At 43.7% G+C, this 26,132-nt stretch overlaps 1 protein-coding gene across 1 annotated transcript in view; it reads right to left on the bottom strand.

Annotated features, from left to right (window-relative positions):
• Window positions 1-25,503, bottom strand: part of pex7 (peroxisomal biogenesis factor 7) — a 43,685-nt gene extending 18,182 nt beyond the window's left edge. Inside the window, exons 1-9 of the mRNA XM_031755985.2 lie at window positions 25,378-25,503; window positions 24,737-24,870; window positions 24,284-24,341; window positions 23,365-23,515; window positions 23,216-23,293; window positions 23,031-23,139; window positions 10,889-10,995; window positions 10,425-10,538; window positions 6,118-6,173 (exon numbers count right to left, since the gene is read on the bottom strand). Of these exons, the coding sequence (XP_031611845.1) occupies window positions 6,118-6,173; window positions 10,425-10,538; window positions 10,889-10,995; window positions 23,031-23,139; window positions 23,216-23,293; window positions 23,365-23,515; window positions 24,284-24,341; window positions 24,737-24,848 (785 nt within the window). The 5' untranslated portion in view covers window positions 24,849-24,870; window positions 25,378-25,503. The remainder of the gene's footprint in view (window positions 1-6,117; window positions 6,174-10,424; window positions 10,539-10,888; window positions 10,996-23,030; window positions 23,140-23,215; window positions 23,294-23,364; window positions 23,516-24,283; window positions 24,342-24,736; window positions 24,871-25,377) is intronic.
• Window positions 25,504-26,132: the final 629 nt, after the last annotated feature.

The following is a 26,132-nucleotide window of genomic DNA, read 5'->3' as shown; positions in this document are numbered from 1 at the left end:
TTTGTCCCTAACCACCAGAAACCCTCACGTTAACTTTTATAGAGTGGAAAAAAGTTAGCGTTCATCCTTCAGCTTCACTGTGCTAATGTTATGCTAACGTAGCTGTTTTGCTAGCGATCACATAGCACATCATTATATACCAGCTAGTCCAACTTCAGTAACCCTACAAAAGTCACTGCTGTTTAGTTTTCTGTCTTCATTTATGTTGGAAGTGATAGCAGAGCTGTACGTTTTTAATTTTTTCAGAAATCTCTCAGTCAGAACATGGTATATCACGTTTGGGTGGAAATTAGCGAGCTAACTTCCTGCTAGCTTCTAACTTCGTTGAATTTAATTAATTCTGTTTTCATGGATGCCTGGATGTTAAACTTAATTGTTACACTTGGTAAAGCAGTAATGCTGATCATTTATTACAGAGGAAAAAATTTAGACAGTTTGTGATGTCGCAGTGTTCGTTTGACTTTGGGACCTGAAGCAGACGGAGTTTTGGACCCAGATTACTCCGCAAGGCTCCTGACTACGGCAGCCATAATGCTTCGGCAATCCATCAAGCGGTTTGGCTTCATAGCTTACCAAAGTCGTACTAAAACAGGACAGAAGGCAGAAACATCCAAAGAAGAGCTCATGAACCCTGGAGAACTGATCCTGAAGATCCTCACAGAGCTGACAGAGAGATGAAGAATAAAGGCACTCATACTTAATATTCACTCTGGAGCTCATTAGAATAGTACAAGCTCTGTTTTTACTGTATATGCTGTATATCCATGTATGTTTCACTAAATCATCCATACACCTGGCAAGACATAAAGAATAATGGGTGGCTCAAGACTTTTACACAGTACTGTATGTGATGACTAGTTTGTTTGGGATCCATTCATAAAGTTGCACATTCTTACTAATCAATCGATCATCACTGCAACAAAAACGAGACACCAGCAGTAATCAGATTAAATGTGAGGAAGAGGAAGTGGGATCTTCAGATTATGTTATAGATGACAGCAGGTCATGCGTTAGCGTGTTTGTGTGAACATACGTGAGACCCAGTGACTGTCTCGCTTAGACAAACACAACATGTTATTTGGAGAAATGAAGCTTGGCCGTCTTTTGTCAGCATTTTCCATGGATGATTATTTAGCCGCTTTTGTGTTTCATTCTATAGAACTATCCATTCACCTGTCAGCTTTGTGCATTACTATAAAACTCATTAACTCACAGCAGAGGGGTGGAGGAGGGGGGTCATGAGGGCGAAAATAAAGGGCAAAGGCTGTAAAAATAACAGAACGTGTACACAACAACATTAAAGATAAGATGACAATGAGACAGAAATGTAAAGAGAGCGTGCCCATTATTCGGTGAGCTCATGACTCTGATCCGTTTAATTTAAACAGGAAATTAATGTTAAGGGTCTCACACACACACACACACACGGCAGATTGTGTTATCTAAAGCAAACACGAGATGTTATAAAAGGAAAACATGATCTCAGAGTCTCCGTTTCAAACTAAACACCAACTCTGTGTGTTTCAAAAGAGCCCGCAGAGAAGAAAGGCTTAATTAAAAGTCATATATTTTGGATTGTGGTGCTGAAGTCAGTCTTTAATATGAAGTATAATATATAAAGCAAGCCTAAAAAAGAAAGGAAAAGACGATTAATTACATGTATTAAATGTACCGCGATTGTTCTCTGACAGGTTTGAAATGCAGAGCTGCATTATGGATCATTTATAGCCTTAATTTTGCTAAGCTTGCAAATCTTTAATCTAATTTATTTGACATTAATCTGTAGAGCGATATGAATGTAGCATAGCATTTACTCTCAGCTAACCTGCCCCTGTCCCTGAATCTTTAAAATACAACTGAAGAACCAAAGAAGAGAAAAAAACCCCACAAAAACACAAACTGGAACACTTGTTTTCTGGCTGGGATCACTTTACTGTGTCCTAAAAGAGTCTCGCAGCGAGCATTAGCAACAATGCTAACAGATGTTCTACTGTGACCCCAACAAGTGAGGAAAATCACTCCCTGATGTGTGTGTGAGAGCTCGTGGACCTGAATGTGAAGAGGGGCGTTTCTTCCTAATGGGGTGATTAGAGCCCACAACTGTCACATCTGAGGGATGCTACACACACACACACACACACACACACACACACACACACACACACACACACACACACACAGCTGACAATGGGTGATAATTGTCTTCATATCCTGTGTTTGGATTACTCAACACAAACCAAACATGCATCACGTTGCTATTGAAAAAGCACACACACACACATCGGATATTCATATCTTGTGGGCGACCGTGGCTCAGGGGGTTGGGAAGCGTATCTGCTACTGGAAGGTCGCCGGTTCGATCCCCGGGCTCTCTGTCCTGGTCGTTGTGTCCTTGGGCAAGACACTTTACCCTACCGCCTACTGGTGTTGGCCAGAGGGGCCTCTGTCAGTCTGCCCCAGGGCAGCTGTGGCTACAACAGTAGCTTGCCTCCACCAGTGTGTGAATGTGAGAGTGAATGAATAGTGGCATTGTAAAGCGCTTTGGGTACCTTGAAAAGCGTTATATAAATCCAATCCATTATTACTATTATTATTATTATTTAATTGACATAATGCTTTCCCTAGCCCCTTCTCCTAACCCTCAGCCTAAACCTAACCATAACCCAAATGTAACCCTGTCACTAAAACCACATTTTGAATCTCAAAAATGTCTTCAAACTTGTGGGGACCAGGATTTTGGTCCCCACAAGTATAATAAACTTCCAATTTTTGGTCCCCACAGAGATATGAATGCACGTTCACACACATACACAGACACACACACACCTGTTTGGTCAATCAATCACCTCTAGGGTGATATCAATCAGTTGCTTCCTGCTGCTGTTGCAAAAAGGACCTGATACCAAAACTACAAACTAAAACAAGCTTAAAAGCTCTGTGCTGCTGAGCCGTTCATCACTCTTTGTGGGTTTATGAATACAAACAGCTGCTTTCCTATTACATGCAGGTATTAAGTCAGTTTCAGAGCTGACCCGTTCTGCTGGTTTCGCCGTGTTTTCATCTTAAGCTCTGAGTGATTTGGTGAATTACGTTTCTCTGCATGACTCAATTCCTCCTGCAGCTGACAAGACACCAAACAAAGGATGAAAGGAAAGATTGGTGGCGAGCTGAAAGAGGGAGCCCGCTGAAATAAACAGCAGACATTTAAGATGCCAAACAAACTGAGGGGAAAAAGCTAAGACGCCAAAGGGAAGATGGACGGCTCAAAGGAGGATGTGCCAATAGCTGGCTCTGTGTCAGACCCCATGTTTTATTGTTTTATTGATCCGAGCTTTAATTGGCTCAGATACTCTAAATAGAGTGCTGGGCTGCCCTGACACACGCACACAGATTTTACCACCTGCCAGATTCCAGCAGATTTTTGCTTGCGGCTGTGAGCTCGTCAGCATCTGCAGTAATAATCCACAGAAACACTAAGAAACCACCAAACAAACATTTTTATTGTTGGCGTCCTTTACAATGAAGCCCCGAGGCTGCACAGAAAGATTTCTGGCATAAAAGTGACGAATACAAATAATTCAGGACAATAAATTCTGAAAAACACTTTGTATACGGAAGAAAGGTTTTCTGAAAACAAACAGGCAGCAGCACTTCAACACAATGTGTGAAATTATACCGTGCAGTACAAACACTTTAAATACTTTCAGATTTTATCTATTAGGCAGAAACTCCGACTCAAAATCAGACAGAGACGTAAAAAAATTCTCGAGAACAACGTTCTGGCCCAAAAAGAGCATCTGTACCTCTCAACATCCTCATTGTATTTATTATAATCATATCTGAGGTTGTCCACAAACTACAGAGGGAAGAGAAAATAAGTGGAGGCCACACAGCAGCATCGCTTCTGCAGGGACGGCTGGACGGATGGAGATACCGGATCTCACGTCAGCACCTTCTCCACTGGCTGTCATAATGTAATGCTAACACTGTTAGCAAAGCATCTGAAAGAAGCCTGGGTCTCTTAAAAAATCAGTTATTTTAGATCATCTTCCATCTGGCAGCTCTGCATAATTAACATGTAAGCCTCACATCATCTCTTTACTAAAGATAAACTTAGAGTTTGAATGCTTTTTGTTAGTTTCTTAAGCGTGCGCAGCACAGAGATGCATCGAGCCAAGCACTTTCTGAACATTAGCAGAGACCCGCTGTCACTCATTTTCCATCTTACATCCACTGTTACAACGTTGGATCTTCTTAAAACATCATCCCTACAAACTAAACACTCCCTCAGCTTTCCGGTTGCTCCAAACACTCAAGTCAACCAGTTGTATCTGACCCGGTGCGCTGTATGATGTCACAGAGAGGGCGTAACCCTAAAGTGGTCATCTCGGGGCAGAGTGATGCGCCTGATTTGAAAGAGATTGCATCTGGGGCCAGCTCTGGGAACCACTTGGTGAATTTCTCAGAGGTTGAAGCAACATCTTCAAATGAGTTATTTTGTCAGAGCAACAGTCCCCAAAACAAACACATTCCTCACATTAGAGAAGAAAAAAGCCCAAAAAGATCAAATGTTTAACTACTGAGTGACTTAAAAGACTCATCAACTGCCAGACTGCTTCCTCATTCGTTTCCCTTTCACTGATTAATCACTGTTAAACAACAATGTCTTGCTCCAGGCTGGACAACAGGACAACCTCACCCTTCATCCATCTAACTGTATCTGTTTATCCATCATCTGCCCGCACAGCCTGACAGACGCGCAGAACAACATCGATTCCTCTGTGGTTTTAAAGAGCCGAGCGGACAGAGAGGACTCCAAAGCGGACAGATCAGATATATTCTCATGAGAAACACAGAGGCAGTCTCCCTTGAAATTACACATTTTATTAACTCATCCTCTGCGGCTCAATAAAGGAGCAGTTCATCCTTCCTCTGTGTCCGTCCCTCGATCTCACACACTGGTTAACTTTACCGCAAATTATCCCTCAGTGTCCTGACTCGTTGCTTCTGCCAGGATGACACCATCCATTCACTTTGGCGGTAACTGAAAGCAAAGGAGCAGAAATACTGTGCAGGCCACGTCACATCGCCGCTCCTTTAACCTCGAAAGAAAGTTCCTTTCAAAGAATCCAATTTGCATGACAAAAACTTATCAGGTTATCTTAAAGACCCAGAGAGGAGACTCATTTCTGCAGAAATGTTAACATTACTCTGCAGGTGTAGGTCACCCACACCGTGCACATGCTGCATGCCCCAGCCCTGAAATAACTGCTGGCACCTGGATTCATCTTTGTAACTTAAAGCCGACCTCGGAGTTTATTTGTCCAGAGTAGATGCTTGTTCTTCCAGATGATGTACTGGCTCACTGAGAATTTGGACTTTTTCTGTGACAATGTGAAATCAAAAATATTTGTGCTAGTGTGGAGACACCAATCCAGCAAGTTCACAGCATCCAAAGTTCACACTCATCCTTTGGTACACAGGGCTTTCAGCTGGGGGGTAAAAACGAGAGGAAACCACAAGAAGCTGTGAAGACGGTTGGAGTTTGCTCATGTTTTTGTCTATTTTGTCTGAAGTGAAGTTGAAGCTTAAGCAAACGTCAAACTCAGGTGATCTCTTCATTTATTTAAGTCTGATTTTTTCGAGATGTTTCAAATTTCAGATTAAACTTTTGATTTCTGGCATCCACTGCAGCTCACAGCATGAATCATTTCTAAATACGTCTGTTGGGAATAATGTTCTGCATTAATCTCTGGAGCTGAATAACTAAAGAGCAAAGCGACGTCAGGCCCATCATTTTTGAACATCTTGAACTTTGTTCACATCTTTATTTTCTTTGTTTAACGTGAGAATGAGCTCAGTGGGGTTCACGCTTTGCTTTGCTCTCTAATGTTTTCTCCCCATGTCTCTGTGCAAACACATTAAACTTGTAGAGCGGCCTTGACAAAATGATGTGGAACAAAATGAGTTCCACATGCTTGCTCGCCTGTTAGCGCTCCTAACGTTCTACCAGCACTGAGCTGCAGAGAACCTCGTTTAAAGATCCTTAAACAAACAAAGCTCAGTTGCTGCTTCGTGACCAGGTGGAAAAGAGAGAAACGCCACAGGTGATCTTACCTGACAGTGAAGTCGTACGAGCAGGATGCCAGCACCGTCTTATCAAAGGGAGAAAACTGCAGGAAGAGGAACAAAATGGAAAACGGTTTACTGAGCTTGTGTTTCCAAAGGATGAAATGAAGAATATCAAGTTATCAACTTTAATCTCCATCACGAACACCTGCTGCTTTCCTCACATATTCATAATATGATTACAAAGAAACAATAATATTTAACTCTGTGAAATAATGTGAAGGGGAGTCAAAAACCCTCCAGAGGGACATGCTGCAGACCTCTTTAACCTTCAATCAGGGTGGAGGTGGAGGAGGTAGAGCATGTTTGACAGCTTCCAGGTTTAAATGAAAAAAAATGACACATTTTAAAATGTGTCGTCAGAACTTCGGGCTCCGCCGTGCACACACAAGATAATAACCACAACGTGAAAAAGTGCTGAAATGTTTTAGGCTTTTAAAGTAACAATTACTGTGTGTGGTTTTGCAAATAAGTCAGTAATAACTGCAGTTTTCCTTTCAAAACATGCAGAACAACAGAAGATGCTGCTCAGTTTGTGCTTCATGCACATTCCACTGTTTCTGATGCTGAGCTCCAGTTTGTCCCCATATTCAAATAAACCAAACAAAAAAAAACTACATTTTCGTCTCCATCATGAATGAAAAACAGCTTCCGGCAGGCTGAGCAGAGTTTGCAGCATTTCTCTGCTCAGCAGTTTGTGCAGAGACACGGAGAGCCTGTGAGGAGTCCACAGAGAGCGATTTCACCGACGAAGCACTCCCAAATTAATTTTGGACTCTCTGCGTCTGACAGTTTCACCTTTCACATCGAGTCCTGGCCTCGTTTAACATCCTTCTCTTTACTGCACTTCACATTCATTTAACGCTGCTTTACTTGCAAACACATTTATTACCAAAGTAAAACCCAGGCAGCTGTGATGATGCAGCAGAAATGTTTGGTTTGCAGGTAAGCTGCTCGAAACTGCTAACCGAGCAGCAGCTGGCAGGGCTGGAAAGTAAAGACATCACAGAAGCACCAAAAACCGCAGTTCCTATGACGTCCACTTAAAGCTGCCGGCAGCAGTGAGTCGGTCCTCATAGAATGGCTTAAAGATGGAGGTGGGGCCGCTTTACCTGACAGGTGGAAGTCGACACAGGTGGGTGTAGCTTACAGACTGTCCACAAAATCTGGTGAAATTCCACCATCTGATCTGTTATTTAGCACCAGTTAGCAGATGTGTGTGTCTGTGGGGTTTATATTCTCTCATTATCTCGTTCAGACTACACTTTATGCGCCCAATTAAGGACCAACCGGGACAATGTAGTGAAAAACAAGATAAAAATCAAGGCTTCGAATGAGGACTCCACAAACCAGTGAATGAGGTCACAGTGAAATATCCATCGATAGTTTACCCCAGGTTTGGTTTGGCCGGAGTTGGGTGAGGAGCCTTCCACCTGTAAAGCCAGAGCAGTACGCAAAACGGACTGAGCACGCTCTGACTTGTGTACTTAGAGACAGGGATTCCTCTTTTCTCAGAAGTTCATTACGTGCTGATCACTCGTCTGTAAAAACCTCGCTTGCTCACCGTGAATTTTTGATGTGACAGCCGAACAGAAGCGCCGCAGTCCGCCTCTGTTCGTTGCTTTATTTTTATCTCGCTACGCTCCTGCTGTCGATCACCTTGTTTGTGCACCCTGCAGTGAATCAATACAAGCCGACAGATTTGCAAACGATGACAAGCAGTTTCAGAGCAAGTCTCCACGATCGATGGGGTACACCTGTGCTGAAAAAGAGCCCACAGCACCAGCTCGACAGGCTGAACCTTTATACCAACGTTTAAAATAACAGCCTGGCTGATCCGATGAGGTCATTGGGTTTTTTTTCTTGACTCTTGAACATTTAAATTTCATGAATGTGCCAACAGTCAACAGGAATGATATCAGCCGATATCCATGTTTGGCCAATATATTAGTGTATCCCTAATGAGGATCACAGTTACTGGGAATGAATGAGTCTAAGCAGACTCCGCATGATTAAATGCAGAATGTATATGGTTCTTATACTGTGAACATGCTAACCTGTAACCTGCAGTGCTTCTGTTTGCTTAGTTAGATATGAAATTCTCAGACTTTATCTCAGCATGTTGCTTTTTATCCCATTCTTTAGTCAGTGTTCAGTTTGAGATATGGTGACCCGGTGTGTGTTATGCATGCTTTATTATGGAGAATGGCTCTCCGTCTAGTTTTTGCACTTCTTCGTACATTCCCTTATGCCCATTCCACCCAATCTGATGACATCGGTAAGTCCTCATTTTGATGCTATAATTATTTTTCCTTTTACTGAAACAGGGATTGTTGTTCTCTCACTGATAAAGGTAAAACCCACAGAGAAAAGGTGGCAGAATCGACGGTAGTGAAGAGGCCAGTCGCAATTGTTGACACGACATGTGGTTATGTTTCAGGGAAGCGCACGTCAGGGTACGGTGTAGTGTTTTAGAGAGGTCCGTGGTTACGCCGTAGCTATGATGCCACAATAAGTTTGCACAAAATCTGCATCAGTGTGATGTCCTCCAAGAGAGTGAGTGTGCGTGAGTGTGTGTGTGTGTGTGTGTGTGTGTGTGTGTGTGTGTGTGAGTGAGTGAGTGAGAGAGAGAGCAAGAGAGAGCAGATAGCTGTAGAAGTAAACCCTGTTACTCAAATTAATCAGCGCACACGTCACTGCACACACACACACACACAGTCTAGCACGAGACTGAGGTCTTATTAGCACCATTTGGGTGGGTGTTTTGACGCTGTCAGACTTCACACTACATCTCGACCAGCACACACACACACACACACACACACACACACACACACACACACACACACACTCACACACTTGGAGTACACTGCACTGATTACAGTGAATATGCTTCAGCGGCACACACTTAGGCTACGTCTACACTAATCCGGATAAATTTGAAAACGGCGTTGTCATATAAAAATGCTCCGCGTCCACACTATCCTTTTCAACCGTTTCAGAACAGCTGTTCATCCACACTGAAACGGCTGAAACGCTCACGTTCCTGCATTGCGCATGCATGAAACTTAAGACGTTTCGACCTGCGTTATTTCTGTCTGCCGTTTATTTACTTTCCTGCTCTTTGAAACGTCGCGGCAAAATGTCAAGGAAAAACGCCAAGTTTTTTTAAATGGACTGACAATGAGGAGGAGTTGTTGCTGTGAGTAACACAAAAGTACAAAGTTTCAAAAGCGAGTGAGAATTAAAGAATTTGAAGAAAAGCTATCTGGAGCATGTACAGACTGATATTAATCTTTAATACGGCTGTCAAAATTGAGAGCAAACAAAACATCTGCGGTATAATTCCCTCCGCTATCTTAGTTTAACTGGTCACGTGACTGCATCATATGACTAGAATACGTCATTGTTTCCGAAAGTCTCCATTTATGCAGTCTACACTGTGATGCAAAAACTGCGTTTTCAAATGTATCCACTTTGGAGAGCGGTTTCAAAAAGCTCAGTTTTCCTTGACCAAAAACGCCCTCTCGGTGTGGACGGAAGGCCAAAACAGAGAGAAAAAGATGCGTTGTCAAACGAAAACGTATTAGTGGACATGGCCTTATCTTCAGATTCTTCAACAAAGGGCCAGTGGTTCCACAGTGCAGTGCTTTAAGATTCCTGCTTCAGTCAGGTCGGCCACCCAGTATGAAAAATCAAATCAACATGCGGCGCTACCTGCAGTGAGGAAGGGAGCAGCTGAAGGTAGCTTTCTACTTAAACATGTGAAAGACGTTTGGCCAGGTGTACTTGTATGTCTGTCTTTGTGGGGACTGAAACAGTTTCAGCACTTGTGAGGACACTATAGGAAAATTTCATTCTCACAGACTTAAAAAAGGCCATTATAAGAATGAGAGACGACAAAATACAGTACAGATGTGTGTGTGCGCACACACACACACACACATGTTGGTTTTGCATATCTTGTGGGGACCTAAAAATTGGAAGTTTACTATATCCCCTTACCCCCCCCCTAAGTTTGAAAAATGTATTTTAACCCTAGTCCTCAAAATGTGGTTTGTAGCGACAGGGTTACATTTTGAGTCTATGAATTGAGGACAAGGGTTAGGGATACATTTTTCATGGTTGGCTGTTGGTGGGGTAAATATAGTAAGCTTTATGTCAATTAGATGTCTCCACAAGATATGCAAAACCAACACGTGTGTGTGTGTGTGTGTGTGTGTGTGTGTGTGTGTGTGTGTGTGTGTGTGTGTGTGTGTGTGTGTGTGTGTGTGTGTGTGTGTGTGTGTGTGTACCTTGAGTCTGCGGATGGCGTAGGTGTGTCCCAGCAGTTGATTGACAGGCTGCCGGATATTCCTCAGGTCCCACACACACACAGTACAGTCCACTGAACCTGTGGCCACAACATTCTGCAGACAGACACACGCTAATCTTTACAAAGGTAACCGGGTCAAAGGTCACTAAATCAGATGTAATTTTAGTGTTTGATGCAGACACTAAAATGCATTTAAACAAACACACTTCTCTGTATAAATGAAGGCTGGCATAGAAGTTTTTAAATGTATTGTTTGTTTGTTTTTAAGTATCTTTTAAACCAAACTAAATCCCAGTTAAACATCTGTACTTTAACTTTAACAGCATTTTTAATTTACACTTACACTTACAAATTATTAATATAGCAATAAATAAAGCCAAATGTTTATTATGGGGGGGTTAATATGGCACCTTTTAACCAACTGAACAACTGGAGGGCCTGTACCTGGTCATATTTGCACCAATCACAGCTGAGGATCTCTGCCTTGTGCGCTGGGATGGCCAATCTGCACACCGCACCCTTCACATCCCAAATTCTGAGCGTCCCATCACCTGAGAATGCAAATAGAGAGAGAAGAGTATTCGAGTTTATATAATATTTTCAGGTGTTTTTGTGTAAATATGCCTTGTTTTTTTCTGTTTCCTGAGTTTTATCGCCTTACCTCGCTCAGTATTTGTTCTATTTTATTTCACACACAGTCAATTCAATGTATCTTTATTTGTTTGAGAGTCAGCAATAAAAGTGTTTGGTTAGAGCAGCTCAACCTGCAGGAGTTTCTGAGAGCTTCTCTTATCATATCTGCTGACACGGGGAAAAAAATCAATTCAGGACGCCTGAAAACGACTGAAAACACATTTCCTGCAGAAAACGAAAGAAAAGGCGTCCAGACAGCTGAGATTTAGGCAGAAACTTCACATACTACTGAAAAACGCTCAATGATGAAGACAAACTATGGAAATTTAGGGCTTATATATGACCTTCTGCTGGATTTACATTTGTCCCATTATTGATCACGTTCTGATCCCAACTCACTCGCCATCAGTTGTGAAGTGAAATAAACTTCTGAGATGAAGAATTTAAGAGAAGGACGTGAAGAGAAATGTAAAAGAAGTCAGGTGGAGACAGAAAGAAAAAGGAGGTTAATTGAGGGGAACACTGCTGCCAGTGTTTCGAGTTCCTGCTGACGTCAGCTTTTATTTTAGTGCGTGAGCTCCTTCATTTCATCGTCTCTCATGAGTTATGGGACTCATTTCAGGGACCACTCATTATGGCATCCACCCAACTCTGTGTGTGTGTGTGTGTGTGTGTGTGTGTGTGTGTGTGTGTGTGTGTGTGTGTGTGTGTGTGTGTGTGTGTGTGTGTGTGTGTGTGTGTGTGTGTGTGTGTCAGTCTGACAAAATTCCACAAAATGCGAATTCCAAATTAAAAGCTGATAAACTCAGACTGACCAGAATGTTCCTACTGGTCAACTCACACACATACAGAAATGTGTGTGTGAGTTTCTGGGCAGAGGTTGAGGGTTTGCCAACACACTGCGACAATCATCAAGCAGAACTTTTACACCCCTCCTCCTCCTCCTACTCTTCCTCCTCTTCCTCCTCTTCATTCAGAGGTTTATTCAAACTGCAGTGAAGACCTCAGTGTGCTTCATGCCGACCTGGCAGCAGATTTTTAACTTCTGTCTTAAAAAAAGTTGACAGTAAGTGAAACAGCCACTGCCACAGACTAAGGCTGAAGCCACAGCAGAAAAACCTCCAAATAAAACTGACGGAGCTAAAACCTCCAACCGACTCCCATTCACAAAGCTTCACCCCTGAAATACCAGTTTTAATTCTATGACTTCATCCTGGTTCCCTGTGCTGATGGTCCGTGAGTCAAGTCTGAAAGCTTGAGTCCTTATTTCTGTCGTGTACAGTAGATCTACTGTTTCAGTCAGTTTGCACACCACGTGTTCCACTGTTGGCTCTGAGTGATGTCAAGGAGGGTGGGCATCCTTAACCTGGTCATGATGGCCATCCACCCGTTTGTGAGGATCGTCCAATCAGAAGAACGCTGCATCCTAACGCTTGTTTCAGACAGAGGATGAACTGAGAGGTGCAACCAGACCAGCATGAGATGAAGGACTGCAGCTTTATCAGGAACATGCAGACAGCACAAGTGATGGAAGTCACACGTGTTGTCTGCATGGTCCTGAGTCACTGTAATGATGGAAGGACTGAGGCGTGAAGTCAGAGTTCGGTTAGGGTTTGGCTCTCAGCTGTGATGGTTTCAAGCTTTAGAAGCTTGGGAATAAACTCGGTCGACATTTATTCTGGCAGAGCTTTATTTAAATTTGTAATAACGTCAGAGAGCCAAAGAATAAGGACGGGGGTTAAATTTGGGGCCACGTATCTGGGAACAGAATAAATGTGGTTAACGGGATTGTGTGAGTGGCTCTCCTGAAACAACGCCACCTGAAGCCTGTCAGAGGCCGACAGGCTGAATAATCAGCTCCAGGACAGATTAAAGAGCAGGCCGAGGGGAGCCGCTTCTCCCAGGCTTCACCTCCTGTTTGCTGACCAGCACATCTTCTTCACTCCTTGCACCTCCTCTTTAATCCCAGCGATGGGTGTACACCCTCCCCCAGCATCCCTCCACACGGCTCTTCATCGATTCTTTGAGTAACGTTTTAACCCTTTAACCCTTATCCTCCTCTTCCTCTCTGGTTCTTTTTCTCATTCACACTCTGAGCCGTGTGTTTGTGTGTGTGTGTGTGTGTGTGTGTGTGTGTGTGTGTGTGTGTGTGTGTGTGTGTGTGTGTGTGTGTGTGTGTGTTCTGCAGTGCTGACTTCTGTAAAAGGGTCTCGGTTTATTACACCTGGAATCGCTGCTGTATCAGCAGGTTCAGCTAATACACACAGACACACACCTGCAGCCACGTTTTAGCGTCTAACACCTTCTATAAGCTTTTTTTTCTGTTTTTTTTTTGAGTCAACTGTCCAATTATGTTTGCTCTTTGTAAAAAGGGGGGTATGTATAATTATATAAGAGTCACAATTCCTAAACCCTTCCTCCAGTTTGGACACGAATGCAGAGAGTCTGCGCTTTAAGCTCGTATTATGTAACAAAAGTGATCGTAGCATACGAATAACCACAGAGGATCATTTACACAAATACATAAATGAGAAACAGATTTCTGTGTTTGATTCCAACCACAGCAAACCTCCACCTATCAGCATTCACTCCCACGTTTTATTTACACATTATCGGCACACAGATAGTTTATAAGGATGAAATTTCAGCTTTTCAACTGAGAGAGAGAGAGAGAAAGCTGCTGTGGCTGCAGAAAAGAAACAAGGAGCCAGGACCTCCAACAGCTGATAAAAGCTTGAAGAGTTTGGTCCATCCACACTCACCTGCTTATCAGCAAAGCGGGGTTTTTTCCTCTGCTCATCTCACTTAAAGACTTTACAGTGCATCAGGAAAGTCTTTGTTTCAACACCAGAGTTTCTTTTTCTGTATGTGTTGAACTGTGTGTGTAGAACGTGTGTGTGTGTGTGTGTGTGTGTGTGTGTGTGTGTGTGTGTGTGTGTGTGTGTGTGTGTGTGTGTGTGTGTGTGTGTGTGTGTGGACCACAGTGTGGTTACATCCCTGTGATCCACACACACACACACAAAGTCATCATGTACTGTTTTTTGAATGCACCCCTGTCAACACTAATATAAGCATGATTATACACATAATATAAATAGGTGGTTAAAATGCATCAAGAAACGACACCAAAACAAGATGTGGGACCAAAAAGTCTCACATCTAAACCTCACTTAAAAAAAGGTCAAAAAGAGCCGTCTGATTCCAAACTGGCTCCAGCTGCTGATGGCATCTCTGCTGGCTAAACCTCCTCTGGACGGGGGGGCGCTGCTCTCTCTTCACGCCTTACTATTTGCATTTAAAAACCTTTTTTCTCGTTTCACTTGAATTTCCAGAGTCCAGGCTAAATGTGATCACAGCGGGCGTGTGGGAGACTGTAGCAAAGAGGGTTCAAACAAGAAGCCAAAGAGCTGCAAACACAAAGATTTACATGATTGTTTTCAGTGGCAGACAGAGATCAACCACCTCCAGAGCTTATCTGCAGCACCACGAACACTGGTGCAAACGAGCACGCACGCAGTTTCATCGCGTCTTTGATCAGAGCGAGCTGGCAGAGCAGCAAACAAGCAGAGGAATTACACGCAGACGAACAGCTTCTTTATATTCTGAGATTACTTTTCATCACAGCTGTGCTCGTGTGCAGGAGAAAACAAAGAGAGGTGGCTGGTAGATGAATGTAAAGCCTTCAACATACACAAATAAATGTGGGCTTCGCTGACTCACAAATCCAAGTATCTCAGCAGCTTTGTCTCCAGTAAAAACCATCAAATGTAATCAGATCATTAAAAAGAAGGATGCCGCACAGAGTTCAACAAGTTTGTGGAATGAGCCCATAAAATCTACCACACCTGGTTTGAATTTGGTCCATTACTCATTCATTTTGGGATTTCAGCACAGACTTCACACTTGCAGAGATCAAACATCCAGCCAGCTGCCTGAAGGTGGATCATCAGGTGAGGAACATAACAGGAGCACTCGCAGGGTTGTGCACCATGGCTTCCTTCCCCAGGTCAGACTGTTAGCACAGAGGTCTACTTTAACATCCTGAAGCATCTGAAGGACATGACCCAGAGCGTGCACTGAAAACAGGATTTTCTCTCCTTTCTGGTGACGATGGGTCCGGGTAGCTGCTCCCTGGATGCACATCCAGTTTAAAAGTGGCAGAGATGTGAGCGTGAGCACTCAGTGCTGATATGAACCTCTAAAGCTTTAATGCAATAACCAGGAAATAAAGTGAAGGAAGAATTGCCTTGATTGGTAAGTTGTTATCAACCATTGGTTACTTTATCTCTGAGATAATTATCCATTTGCACACTGATTTGCAATTTCATTCATTTCCCAAAAACTTAATTGTTCATATTCTAGGATCACTGGTTCGATACACTGGAGTAGATCCAGCGTGCACCAGCAGGAGCGAACGGACAAAGTTTAAATCCAGTTTCTATTTTTAAGGGCTGAACTTTTTGATCGCACCTGTAATTTTACAGGCTTTCTGTCAAAATGATGGACAGAACGTGACCATTGTTTATTAATCCTCAGTCATTCTGGGCCTTTTTTTAAATACAGGAAACAGGAATGACACGTGTAGGTGGAGCCTGAGTTAAACACAGTTCATTGAAAGGTCAGAGTTTAACTGCTGATTACTGAAGCTTTGATTCACTGAGAGCTCAGAGCGACTAACCAGCACTGCAGACACTAGAGGAGACCTGGAGGGCAGATCGAAGCCTAACAAACAGACACAGACCCTCATCTGGTTCTCAGGCTGGAGGTGGGGATCTTTGTCTGCCACTGAATCGAGCTAAGCGGAAAGAGAAAGGAGAGGGATGAGGAGGAGGCAAGGAACAAAAGAGGAGGCAAGAGGAGGCAAGCGAGAGAAGCAGTGAGGAGCATGGAAACCCAGATAAGCTTATCGGAATGAGACGCCATCTGCACCACGCCTTCCCCGTATCTCTGCTTCTCCCGGTTTCTCACTTCCTTTCTCTTCAAAGTCATGAGTGGCTGTAGCCTCTCAAGCTAACGCTAAGTGCCACCAGAGGGGAAGCCGTAACATGGAGATAAGGAGGCAAATCTCCACCATACACTAATCATAGGTAGCTGTGCTTGAAAACTCATCCATCCAACCATCCACCCATCCCTCTCAGTTATTATCCGACTCATAAGTCATAACAGAAAATACAAAAACATGGATCTTGATTTAAACCCCTAATAACAAGTAATGATAACTATATAATAATAAAAAAAAACTAATACTAATAACAACAATAATAATAATAATAATAACAACAACAATGCCCAGAGAGCATGATCCAAGGCGACCTGCTGTAGGGTAGCTTTGCATGATTCACAGGTCAAAATAATCCATATTGATCTCATACTGCCTTTCCTCAGTTCATCCTCTGTCTCAAATAAGTGGTATTAGCTCCTCCCCCCTTTAAGGCAGCTGTCTTTCGATTAGTTATCTCTGCAAACAGCAGGTTGGATGGTCTCAATGTTGAGTTTAAAGTCCTTTTAAAAAAAACAGCAGAGCTTCTGACTGACAGGTCACTGATCTATGAGCATCCAGCACTCCACCAGTGATTCACCATGAAGGCAGGGTGCTGACATCCACCAGTCTGTTTAAACACTTTGGAGAACGAGCAGAGTCTTCTCTTGCTTCAACATCAGCACCATTAAAATATTTTACAAACACAGATCTTCAACACTGTAAAGTCTCAAATACTGAAAAAACTACAGTATTTTTATGACTTCAGCAAAAAACAAAAAGCTCCAAACTGCCGCTCAGCCTCTGTGTGTGTACAGGCCAGCTCCACAGAGACCGCTGACGTCACAGGAACACAGGTACACTAGTAAAAGGTCAGATCACCCACTGAGAAACACCACTGGGACCCACTTCAGCCCTCCTCCACCAGCCTGGCAATTACACCATCACACACCATCAATGAACTGTGTTGAGCTCCAAACTCCAGAGTTTATTCAAACACACCTTTTCTCTTCAGATGTTTCTGAGATGACTGAAACTCTCAGACAAACACTGTTCAGTTACAAACATGACAAAATGAGTAATCTGTCCTCTGCTCTCATCATAAACATGACCGTGAGCAGACCTCTGGGTTTCCAACCTCGGTAACGCCGCGTCTCTTTTCTCATCTGAGTAAACCCAAATAGAGAGAGGACACACTGAGCATGTGCGACAGGAACTCTTCACAGCTTACTGACTCAGAAAAAAACGATGCTGTTATCACAACAAGCGCTCCTCTCTCGCCATTGATCGCTGCCATCGTCTCATTACAGTTGTGACCAGGCCTGCAGCAGCGCTCTCTGAAGCGAGACGCGACGCCTCCATCGACACCAGCCGGTGTGTGTGTGCGTGTGTGTGTGTCTCTCTCTGTCTGTCTGTGTGTGTGTCTGTTATCACAGCTCATAACCCCTAATGTAGGTTTGCAGATACAGAGAACGAGTGTGGCCAAAGTTTCCCTGAGGCCAGGACCTACCAAACACCGCTCAGCGCGCACGTGTGTGTGTGTGTGTGTGTGTGTGTGTGTGTGTGTGTGTGTGTGTGTGTGCGTGCAGCAGAGAGCCTGCTGTATCTGGTGGACACCTGCTATCAGTTATTTAAACAGACACTACCTGCTCACAAAGTCCAACACACACAAACACACACACACTGAGCAGTATGAAACCGTGTGTGGGCATGTGTGTGTGTGTGTGTGTGTGTGTGTGTGTGTGTGTGTGTGTGTGTGTGTGTGTGTGTGTGTGTTTCAGCGTCCTGCACCAAACATCATTTGGCCGGAGAACAAAACACGAGAGCACCGCGGTGACTCTGTGAGGAGTGATGGAGAACACCGAGGCTCAGCGGCACATCAGTGATTACTCATGAATCTCACTGAAATCGACCATAAATTCTCATAAATCTGTTATTGGGAGGCAGAAATGAAAATGTGGATAAAAATCATGTGTGTAAAGATTAATGTGAAGCAGAAGCAGCTTTAACGCTTTAAAGCGGGGATGGGGAACTCCAGGCCTCAATGGCCGGTGTCCTGCAGGTTTTCGATATCACCCTGGGTCAGCACACCTGAATCAAATGATTAGTTCATTACCAGGCCTCTGGACAACTTCAAGACATGTTGAGGAGGTAATTTATAATAAAACCTGCAGGACACCGGCCCTTGAGGCCTGGAGTTTAAACACCTCCTTCACCTCTCACCGGCCGTTTTTAATAACCTTTATTCCAACATTGAAGGCGTCTGACAGAACTTAAAATGTGATGTCAGATTTGATATTTGATTCCTAAACTGCGGTGAGCTTGCAGGTTTTATCAGTGCTTCCATTCTGACTCCTTTTCATGCTCCAAGCTCTGCTAAGAGTGTGCTGAGAGTACAGGCATGATCATAACCTTCTGAGAAGACGTCCACAAAAAAAATGATGATTTCAACTTCACGATCATCTTTTCGGGCACCTCTGGACAGCTTTTAGCTCGGCTGTTTTACTTGTGCCTCTACAAAGGATGCTGGATCTCCTCCAGTGTGTAAACACGATGATCCCTCAGCTAGACTATTATTTTCAGGAAGTGGGCAACATGGACGCATGACGAAAACTCCCCTCTGAGGCATCACATCATACACAGTCTTACTTTAAGGACTCAGACTGTTCAGGTAACATGCTGCTGTGACCTAGAAGGGCCCATGAGTCTTTACAGCCTTGTTGTTTTTGGTCTTTGATGCCTGTGCATGTCACATGTCTCTTCAATAACTTACTGTAGCTATTAGAGCCTTCTTGCCTGTTTCATGATCAATGAGTTGTGCAAAGTCTGCAGCAGCCCAGTGCTCACGAGCCCCCACAGGGACCCCGCCAGGCTCACGGTGATGCCAACACTATTTGGGGAAATAAAGGTTGTATAGACCGCACCCATCCAGCATCAATCATCACCTGTCTCCTGTGGATCACCATCTTCCAAAAGCCTTTGACAGCAGCCTAAACTTTAACATTTCTAATTTAAACGAACATTCAAAATGTTGTCTCATCACTAGTATTTTACATAACTACACAACCAAGCTTAAAACTGCAGCAAAGTTCTGCTCATTATTTCCTCATTAAACCCACAACTGACCGCCCACCTCACATCCTGATCGCAGGAGTGAGCTGTGACCAAGCCTTTAAGTTAAAGAAAAGAAAAAAGGACGAGCAGAACGCCGAGAAACCCGGATCGAGCGCGAGTGCGCCGGCTGGAAGCAGGTGCAGGAGCACACAGAGATAAACGCAGAGGCTAATTTGATGCCGAGTTTTATCGCTCCTGCTGCAGGTCAGAAAGCGGAGCGCAGCAGAGCTTCACCTCCGGCTGCTGCCGTAAACAAACTGGCAACTGGACGCATTAAATAAAGCTTTAACACAAGCTGCTCTCCTCTCGCTTTCAGGCCACTTTCAGGTTTGGCTTCACATTTCTCTGCCAGTTTTGTGCATGCGTGCAACACATCCAACACAATTAGCTTTAAAAAGCCTAAAAAAAAAAAGCACTGAAGTTCAACATGTTTCATTAAAATACTTGCTTCGGTTCTGGGAGGCAGAGCTGCACACACAAAAGTACAGACAAGGTGTTTAGCATTTAGAGCTTCATGAGACCCTGAGGCCAAAATAAATACTGCACTGGCTCCTTTACTGTAGCCTGCTGTGTGCTGATAGCACAGCTCAGTAATGCTGCAGATTTTCAGCGTGGGTTTCACAGGCAAGTCTGAACGTGAAGAATGGAGTCCATGCACCTTGCTCAGAGTTCTGAGATCAGCAGGTGACCTCCGGCTCAAAGGTAAAGACAAAAGGCATCGCCCACCAAGGAAGCACAGCGGCGCCTTCACGGCTGTTTCTACCATAGGGGGTACAGCTGCACGTGTTCGGCTCTGTGTTTGAGCCGGTATCGTCGGCTTTGTCTTTTCAGCAGCAGACGCACGACTGAGAGGTCCTGGCGCAGACGTGCTCGGATCAAGACACTTTTTCAAAGAGCCCGAGCGTCCTCATTCAAATCTCTGAGCTTAACTCTTGGTGAGAGGACACCACTCAGCACCGCAGAGGAGGACCGATAAGACAAGCGCTTTACATCCTCATCCCTGTGCCGTAAAAAGTGTGTTTCCTCTTCCAGCTCCAGCAGCTTGAAGCCATAGTGCTGCTGCAGGGATTACAGACTGTTTCCTATAGCAGGAGCTGGAACGTTTTAGGGAGCCATGTTATGACCTCCTGTAGGACCCCCTGTAGGAGTCAGTGATGGCTGGTTCTTTGCAGAGACTCACAAATATGATGTTGGTCTTTATAGAGCAGAGCTGCTGCATTGCTGAACCTCACAGAGATCATAATAACATGAACCTATAAGAAGTGAGAGCAGAATAAAGCTGCTCTCTCACATATCGACACTAATAACGGAAAGTCTGTCACGCATGTTGTCTAATGGACGTCTTGTAGGTAAAAGCAGAGCCTTTTATGTGTTTTAGGACCACATTAAGATAAACACTGTGTGTTTTTACTAAGTGTGAGCATGCGGCGAGTTCACTGGCAGAATATCAAATGCAGTGTGTTCGGTTGAGCTGATGTACAAGACCAACATGGAGGTGAACCGCTGTAAGGGGCGGACACAGACACTCTGAAGGTTTCTTTATGGAGATGTGCTCTCAGTAAAGCATTTAGCTGCAGAGCTGTTATTAAAGGACTGCGGGACACTGTCCTGGGCAGTTTGAAGCCGTAACCTGATATTTTACAGACCAGAAAATTTAATGAGTTCACCGAGTTGAGAAACAGGTCAATAAAAAAAGCAGAGAAATCAAAAATCAAATCAATTGAAAACAAATATGAAGCATCAGCCACAACAACAAACCCCAGAATTACAGCCTCCAAATTCATCTGTGGCGCCGGTCATCGTATGGTCCATTAAAACCAACCTCAAGGAGCCATTAATCACACATCTGTCACAGGGATCACTGACACATAGTCAGAACTCAGATCTGAACACAAACACAATATTTTTCTTGTTTTAATTCAGCACAGCCATCGTGAAGAATAAATTCTCAGAAATTTGTTCAAAAATCAGATGAAAAACATCCAGAACTTCCTCAAAAATCTCATCTGAGGACTGCTGGTGCATGCATGAGTCCACTGCAGTACACTCCTAATAACTGAACCCAACCTGAACAGAACTTTTATAGCACACAAACCCAGGATTCAACAGTTATTTTGTCCCAGCTGTGTGTTCTGTATACACTCAATCAAAAATAAAGACTCATTTAAGGTCAAATGGCTGGACCTGGACTACCCTGTGAGCAGCGAGGGGTTAACATCTTCCTGCTTTGAGAATCTCATCAGAGACCTCCACTCGCTCACAAACCAATTAACCCAAACTCATCGGCCAAGACGCATGAGAGACAGCGCCTCCCAAACCGAGCCCAAGCTGAAGGCAGCTGCTGCAGATCGGATGATGCATCGCTGCCCCTGTATGAAGTTTAAACACGCTCCCAGGAGATCATCCAAATGCTCCCTCCGGTTACAAACTCACTCACATCACTGTGTGGATGAAAACTTCCTCGACAGACACACAAGAAAGTGACTTCAGATTTTTACATGCTTCTCTGGTCTTACTGACCACTCTTCATCCACACTCACAGCCAGTTAACATAAAGTGCACGTCTGCTGGAGGAAACATGTAAGGCCCACACAGTCTCCACCCAACCAGGAACCAACTCTTTAAGCCCTGCACCGCAGCACCTTCGACCTATCCTTCAAAGATGATGCCTTTGATTTATGCTGGTGTGGGACAAGTTTTATAAACTTCAGGGGCACCGCAGATTTACTTCTACTGTCACTGACCCCAAACATCTGTAGGTCTGAGAGCAGGAAGTTAAGTTTCAAGCTATTGCAGAGTCTCTGAGAATCTGTCAAGTCTTGCTCTGACAGAGGATGGCGATGTCTCCAGCACGACCCAATGAGACGTGCAGCAGTCTGACGTCACTGTGGAGCGCACCACTACAGCAGACAGAGCCAGGAGGACGGCTTTAAAGATCCCACCACTCAACAATCAAGCACAACGACAAAGAAAAATCACTGTGGCAGAGGTTTGGAGGAGATCCCCAAAGCAGTCAACCTATTACCACAGTCTCCTTCATTATGGTAGAAAACCCCAAAAATGCTTCACTGCCTGATTAGCCACAGAAGCGCTACAGGAAACAGGAAGTGCATCGTGCAGAAAATCTAAAAACACCTGCAACCTCAGTCTTTGACAGTCGACTCTTGCACCCAGCGATGACATCACAGTGACAGAGACACGCCTCCTCCTACAAACTACACCCCTGTGTCTGCATCAGCACCAAACAGGTTTAAATCAGAATCATCAGAATCAGAATACTAACCCTAAGGAAATTATGTGGGTTACAGTTGCTCCAAGACAGCAACAGTAACAGACTAAACTAATTAAATAATACAATATGTTACAGAATTTACAAATTTAAGAAATAGCAATAATATACAAATCGCTCAATTATAAATATCAAGAATATTACATTAAATATTACATTATTAAAGCACAGTGCTTTCCACATGTCGTGTTTAAATTACAGATTTACGTTCGTAACTATGAATTTCTACTAAGACTAAAACCTTCAGTAGTATATTTACTGCCATCATGCAGACTCACCTCACTTCCTACACTGCGCACGATGAGGAAAACCTCCAACAAACAACATGAGTGATTACCACGAAAACCTCCAGAGCTCAGGTGCACTCGTGCTCGCAGACAGACACTGAGAAAAAGCTTCATGACATCAAACATTTCCTCCTTTATAGCTTTAAATCCAAAGTGAAGCTGAATCTGAGCAGCCTGAAGCAAAGTTCAAAAAATCTTCAGGCCTGCTTCCAAAAACCATCACAACAACGCCATCTAGTGGTGAAAGCAGCCACTTTAAACCCTCTAACAGGCTGGCTGACTCACCTGAGGCAGACGCAAAGCATCCTGGGATGTGAGGCGACCAAATGGTGCTGTAGATGACCCCTTCATGACCTCTGAGGGTGGTCAGCGATGGACTGAGAGCAGGGTCCCACTGACGGAGATAAAACTAACATGAAGACAACAGAACGCAGACGGAGAGGGAAAGAAATGAGAGACTTTCATCTTACCACTTTCACTGTTTGATCCCAGGATCCAGAAACTATCAGGCTTTCTCCTCGAGTCTGACTCCAGTCCACAGCGTACACCTGCACGCACGTCACAGTCAGAACACCTGTGTGTGCGTGTATGTCTGTGTGTGCACGCATGTGTGCGTTACCTCCTGTGTGTGTTCTTTAGCCACCCTCAGTGGAGCGCTGTGATTGGCTGTATCCCACAGCTGGAGGCTGCCATCTCCGCCGCCTGCCACCAATATGTGCTCGTTACCTTCACTCCATGCCACGTCGAACAGGCCGTCACCCCACTCCCAGCTGAGACACACACACACACATACACGGAGACTACATAAAAAACTTTGGAGTTTTGACCCTTGACTGATTTCTTGTTTCTTTTATTCAACTTTAAAGGTTTATTTCAGGGATTTTTAACGGTGGTGTGAAGCAGTCGCCTGCAGTTCGTAGCTACGCAGCTTCCAACAGGAAGAGCAGAAAAATAAACTTCCTGAAAAACAGCTAGACTATTCTCACTCCTTTTCCCGTCAGCCCGAAGCCTTTTCTTCTGAAACGGCGACTTTAACTGATAGAACAGAGGGAGACAAACATCCATGATTTTTGGGTCCATCATCACTGACGCCTCACAGGACGACCAGCGATGCTGGTTTTGGTTTTGCCCCCTCTCTGTGTTTCAATCTTTCCCAGATGTGGAGTTAACAACCTCAGACACGGCACACTTCACACAAAGATCTCATATCTACAGAATAATCACACATATGTCATCACTCAGAATGCAGTCGAGGAGGAATGTGACTCCTACTGATTTGTACATATCATCTGCATTTTTATTATTTTCTGAGTTTTTAGGCCATGTCGCTCTCTCAATGGAACTCCTAGTAAAATTAAGGTAAAGTCACATAAAAGCAGGGGTTTCTGTTTCCCTCGCAGTCCAATAATAATCTGATCTGTGCCGAAATTAGATGAAAACGAGCCCTAAACCTCCTGCAACTTCTTATAACCATCATTTGTAAGCATAAAGGACAAAAACAGATGTTAGAGAGAGAGAGATGAGGAAACAGATGTTACCTTCTCACTAAGGTGAGCCCGGTCTCGGTTTGATCCAGGACCAGCAGTGTGCCGCAGCCTGTACACACACACACACACACACACACACACACACACACACACACACAGAGTGGATGGAAATGAGAAAGCTGTCTGACTCTTTAAAAACCACGTGATGCTTGTCTTCATCAGGGTCTGTTCAGCTTGCTGAGGTTCCTCCATCAACACAAGGTCAACGTCCAGAAACAAACAGCACGTACTATTTTATTTCATATTATTTATATGGATCAAAAGTCAGGAAACTAGAAGTGATGAAGAGCCAGAAACTGGAGTTCCTCTAATGTCCACAGGAGGCTCCAGCAGTGAGCCGAAACCAGGGGGTTTTCCTTCACCCTGTGTAATTCATTCTTTATCATGTGGAAACCTCATATCCAGGTGTGTTCTCCACACTGTGACCTCTTGAACTCTACTGACCTGCTATCCCGTAGTACTGTGAAGCAGCACAGGCCACTCTGCTGGGGATATACGGAGACACTTCCACTGCATAGCCGTGACGGGCCGGACTGCGAAACACCTTCACCGTCATTATCGTCACATACAAGGAAACCCTGTTAGACAGAAGGGTTTAAAGTGACTGGAAAGATGACACTGACTATTTACTGATAAGCAACTCAAAACATACAACAATAACAAAATAAACACTGCCACTCAAACCATGAAGTATTACATGACTAAGAAGAAGCTTGAAATCTATCCACAGCTTCATCTTCATCATCATTACAAGAAGAGTTCAGCTTGTACTGTTATTTTGAAGCTTTTTTATGACTCTCAGGCGAAATATTTTAGAAAATGTGACAATTAATGTGCACAAAACTTGTAAAAGGCTGTGAACCCGCCCTGTTGTGTTTTTACAAATAATCCGTGGGGTTCAGAGATGCGAAGCTCTGCTGAGTTTGTTAATCTGTTCACACGTAAGAAGTCCGCAGGACTAAAATCCCGTTTTATGACTCAGACCGTGTCCGATCAGCACCTGCTCTCGTGTGGTCTGCAGGTGACAGAGTGACTTCACGGACCCCGATCACATTTAAATTAAACATGGCTGTCACGTGACTCACAGAAACCAGGTCGTCTCGTGGAATCGAGAGAAAAAAGCTTCAAAGCTTCAGAAACCCACAGAAGAAGCTCCCGCTGCTCCTGCTGCTCCTCTCACTCCACTCACTGCTCCTCCACTTCCGTGTTTTGATCAGCTGACTCCGGACTGAACGTGCTACACTTGTAGTTGTACAGTTCGCCACCTGGTGACGACATTTCTTTACCTTAAAACCAACAAGTGCGCTTATTAGAAATTATTCTAGATAAATTACTTAAAAACACGACATTCAGGTAAATGAAGCTATACAGGAAATGTTATTTACATTTGTAAAAATCTATTTTCATTTTTAAATTTAAGGAAAGATTTATAAATAACTAGGAAAATCTTCATATTTTATTAATTATAATTTCCTATTAAATTACATTTTTGCATTATTTTCTAACGAAATGGAGCATTTGCACGTTCACGGAAGGAGTAGTGGTCACAGTGCTTTTGTGCTTCGTGCAGTTAAAATATTAGTTTTCATTTCCTCAGAAATGACCAAAGATTATTTTTATTTTTAAAACAACAATTTTATGGAAACTGACTTCCAACTTTGTTCAGAGTCTGTGCACGTTCAGTAATCCACATGTTATTCCAGAGACCAGAAAATGATTGTATATGTAAGAAAACATCCTTACAGCGGCAATTTCCTGCTGAATCTGGGTCACAGCACGAGCATGAAAACTTCACATTAAGGTGAAATACTCACAGCAGCACACTAAGAGCTCTTTTCAG

Source organism: Oreochromis aureus, linkage group 15 (genome assembly GCF_013358895.1).
Source record: "Oreochromis aureus strain Israel breed Guangdong linkage group 15, ZZ_aureus, whole genome shotgun sequence".
Taxonomy (NCBI): Eukaryota; Metazoa; Chordata; class Actinopteri; order Cichliformes; family Cichlidae; genus Oreochromis; species Oreochromis aureus.
This window is presented reverse-complemented; position numbering and strand designations above follow the sequence as displayed.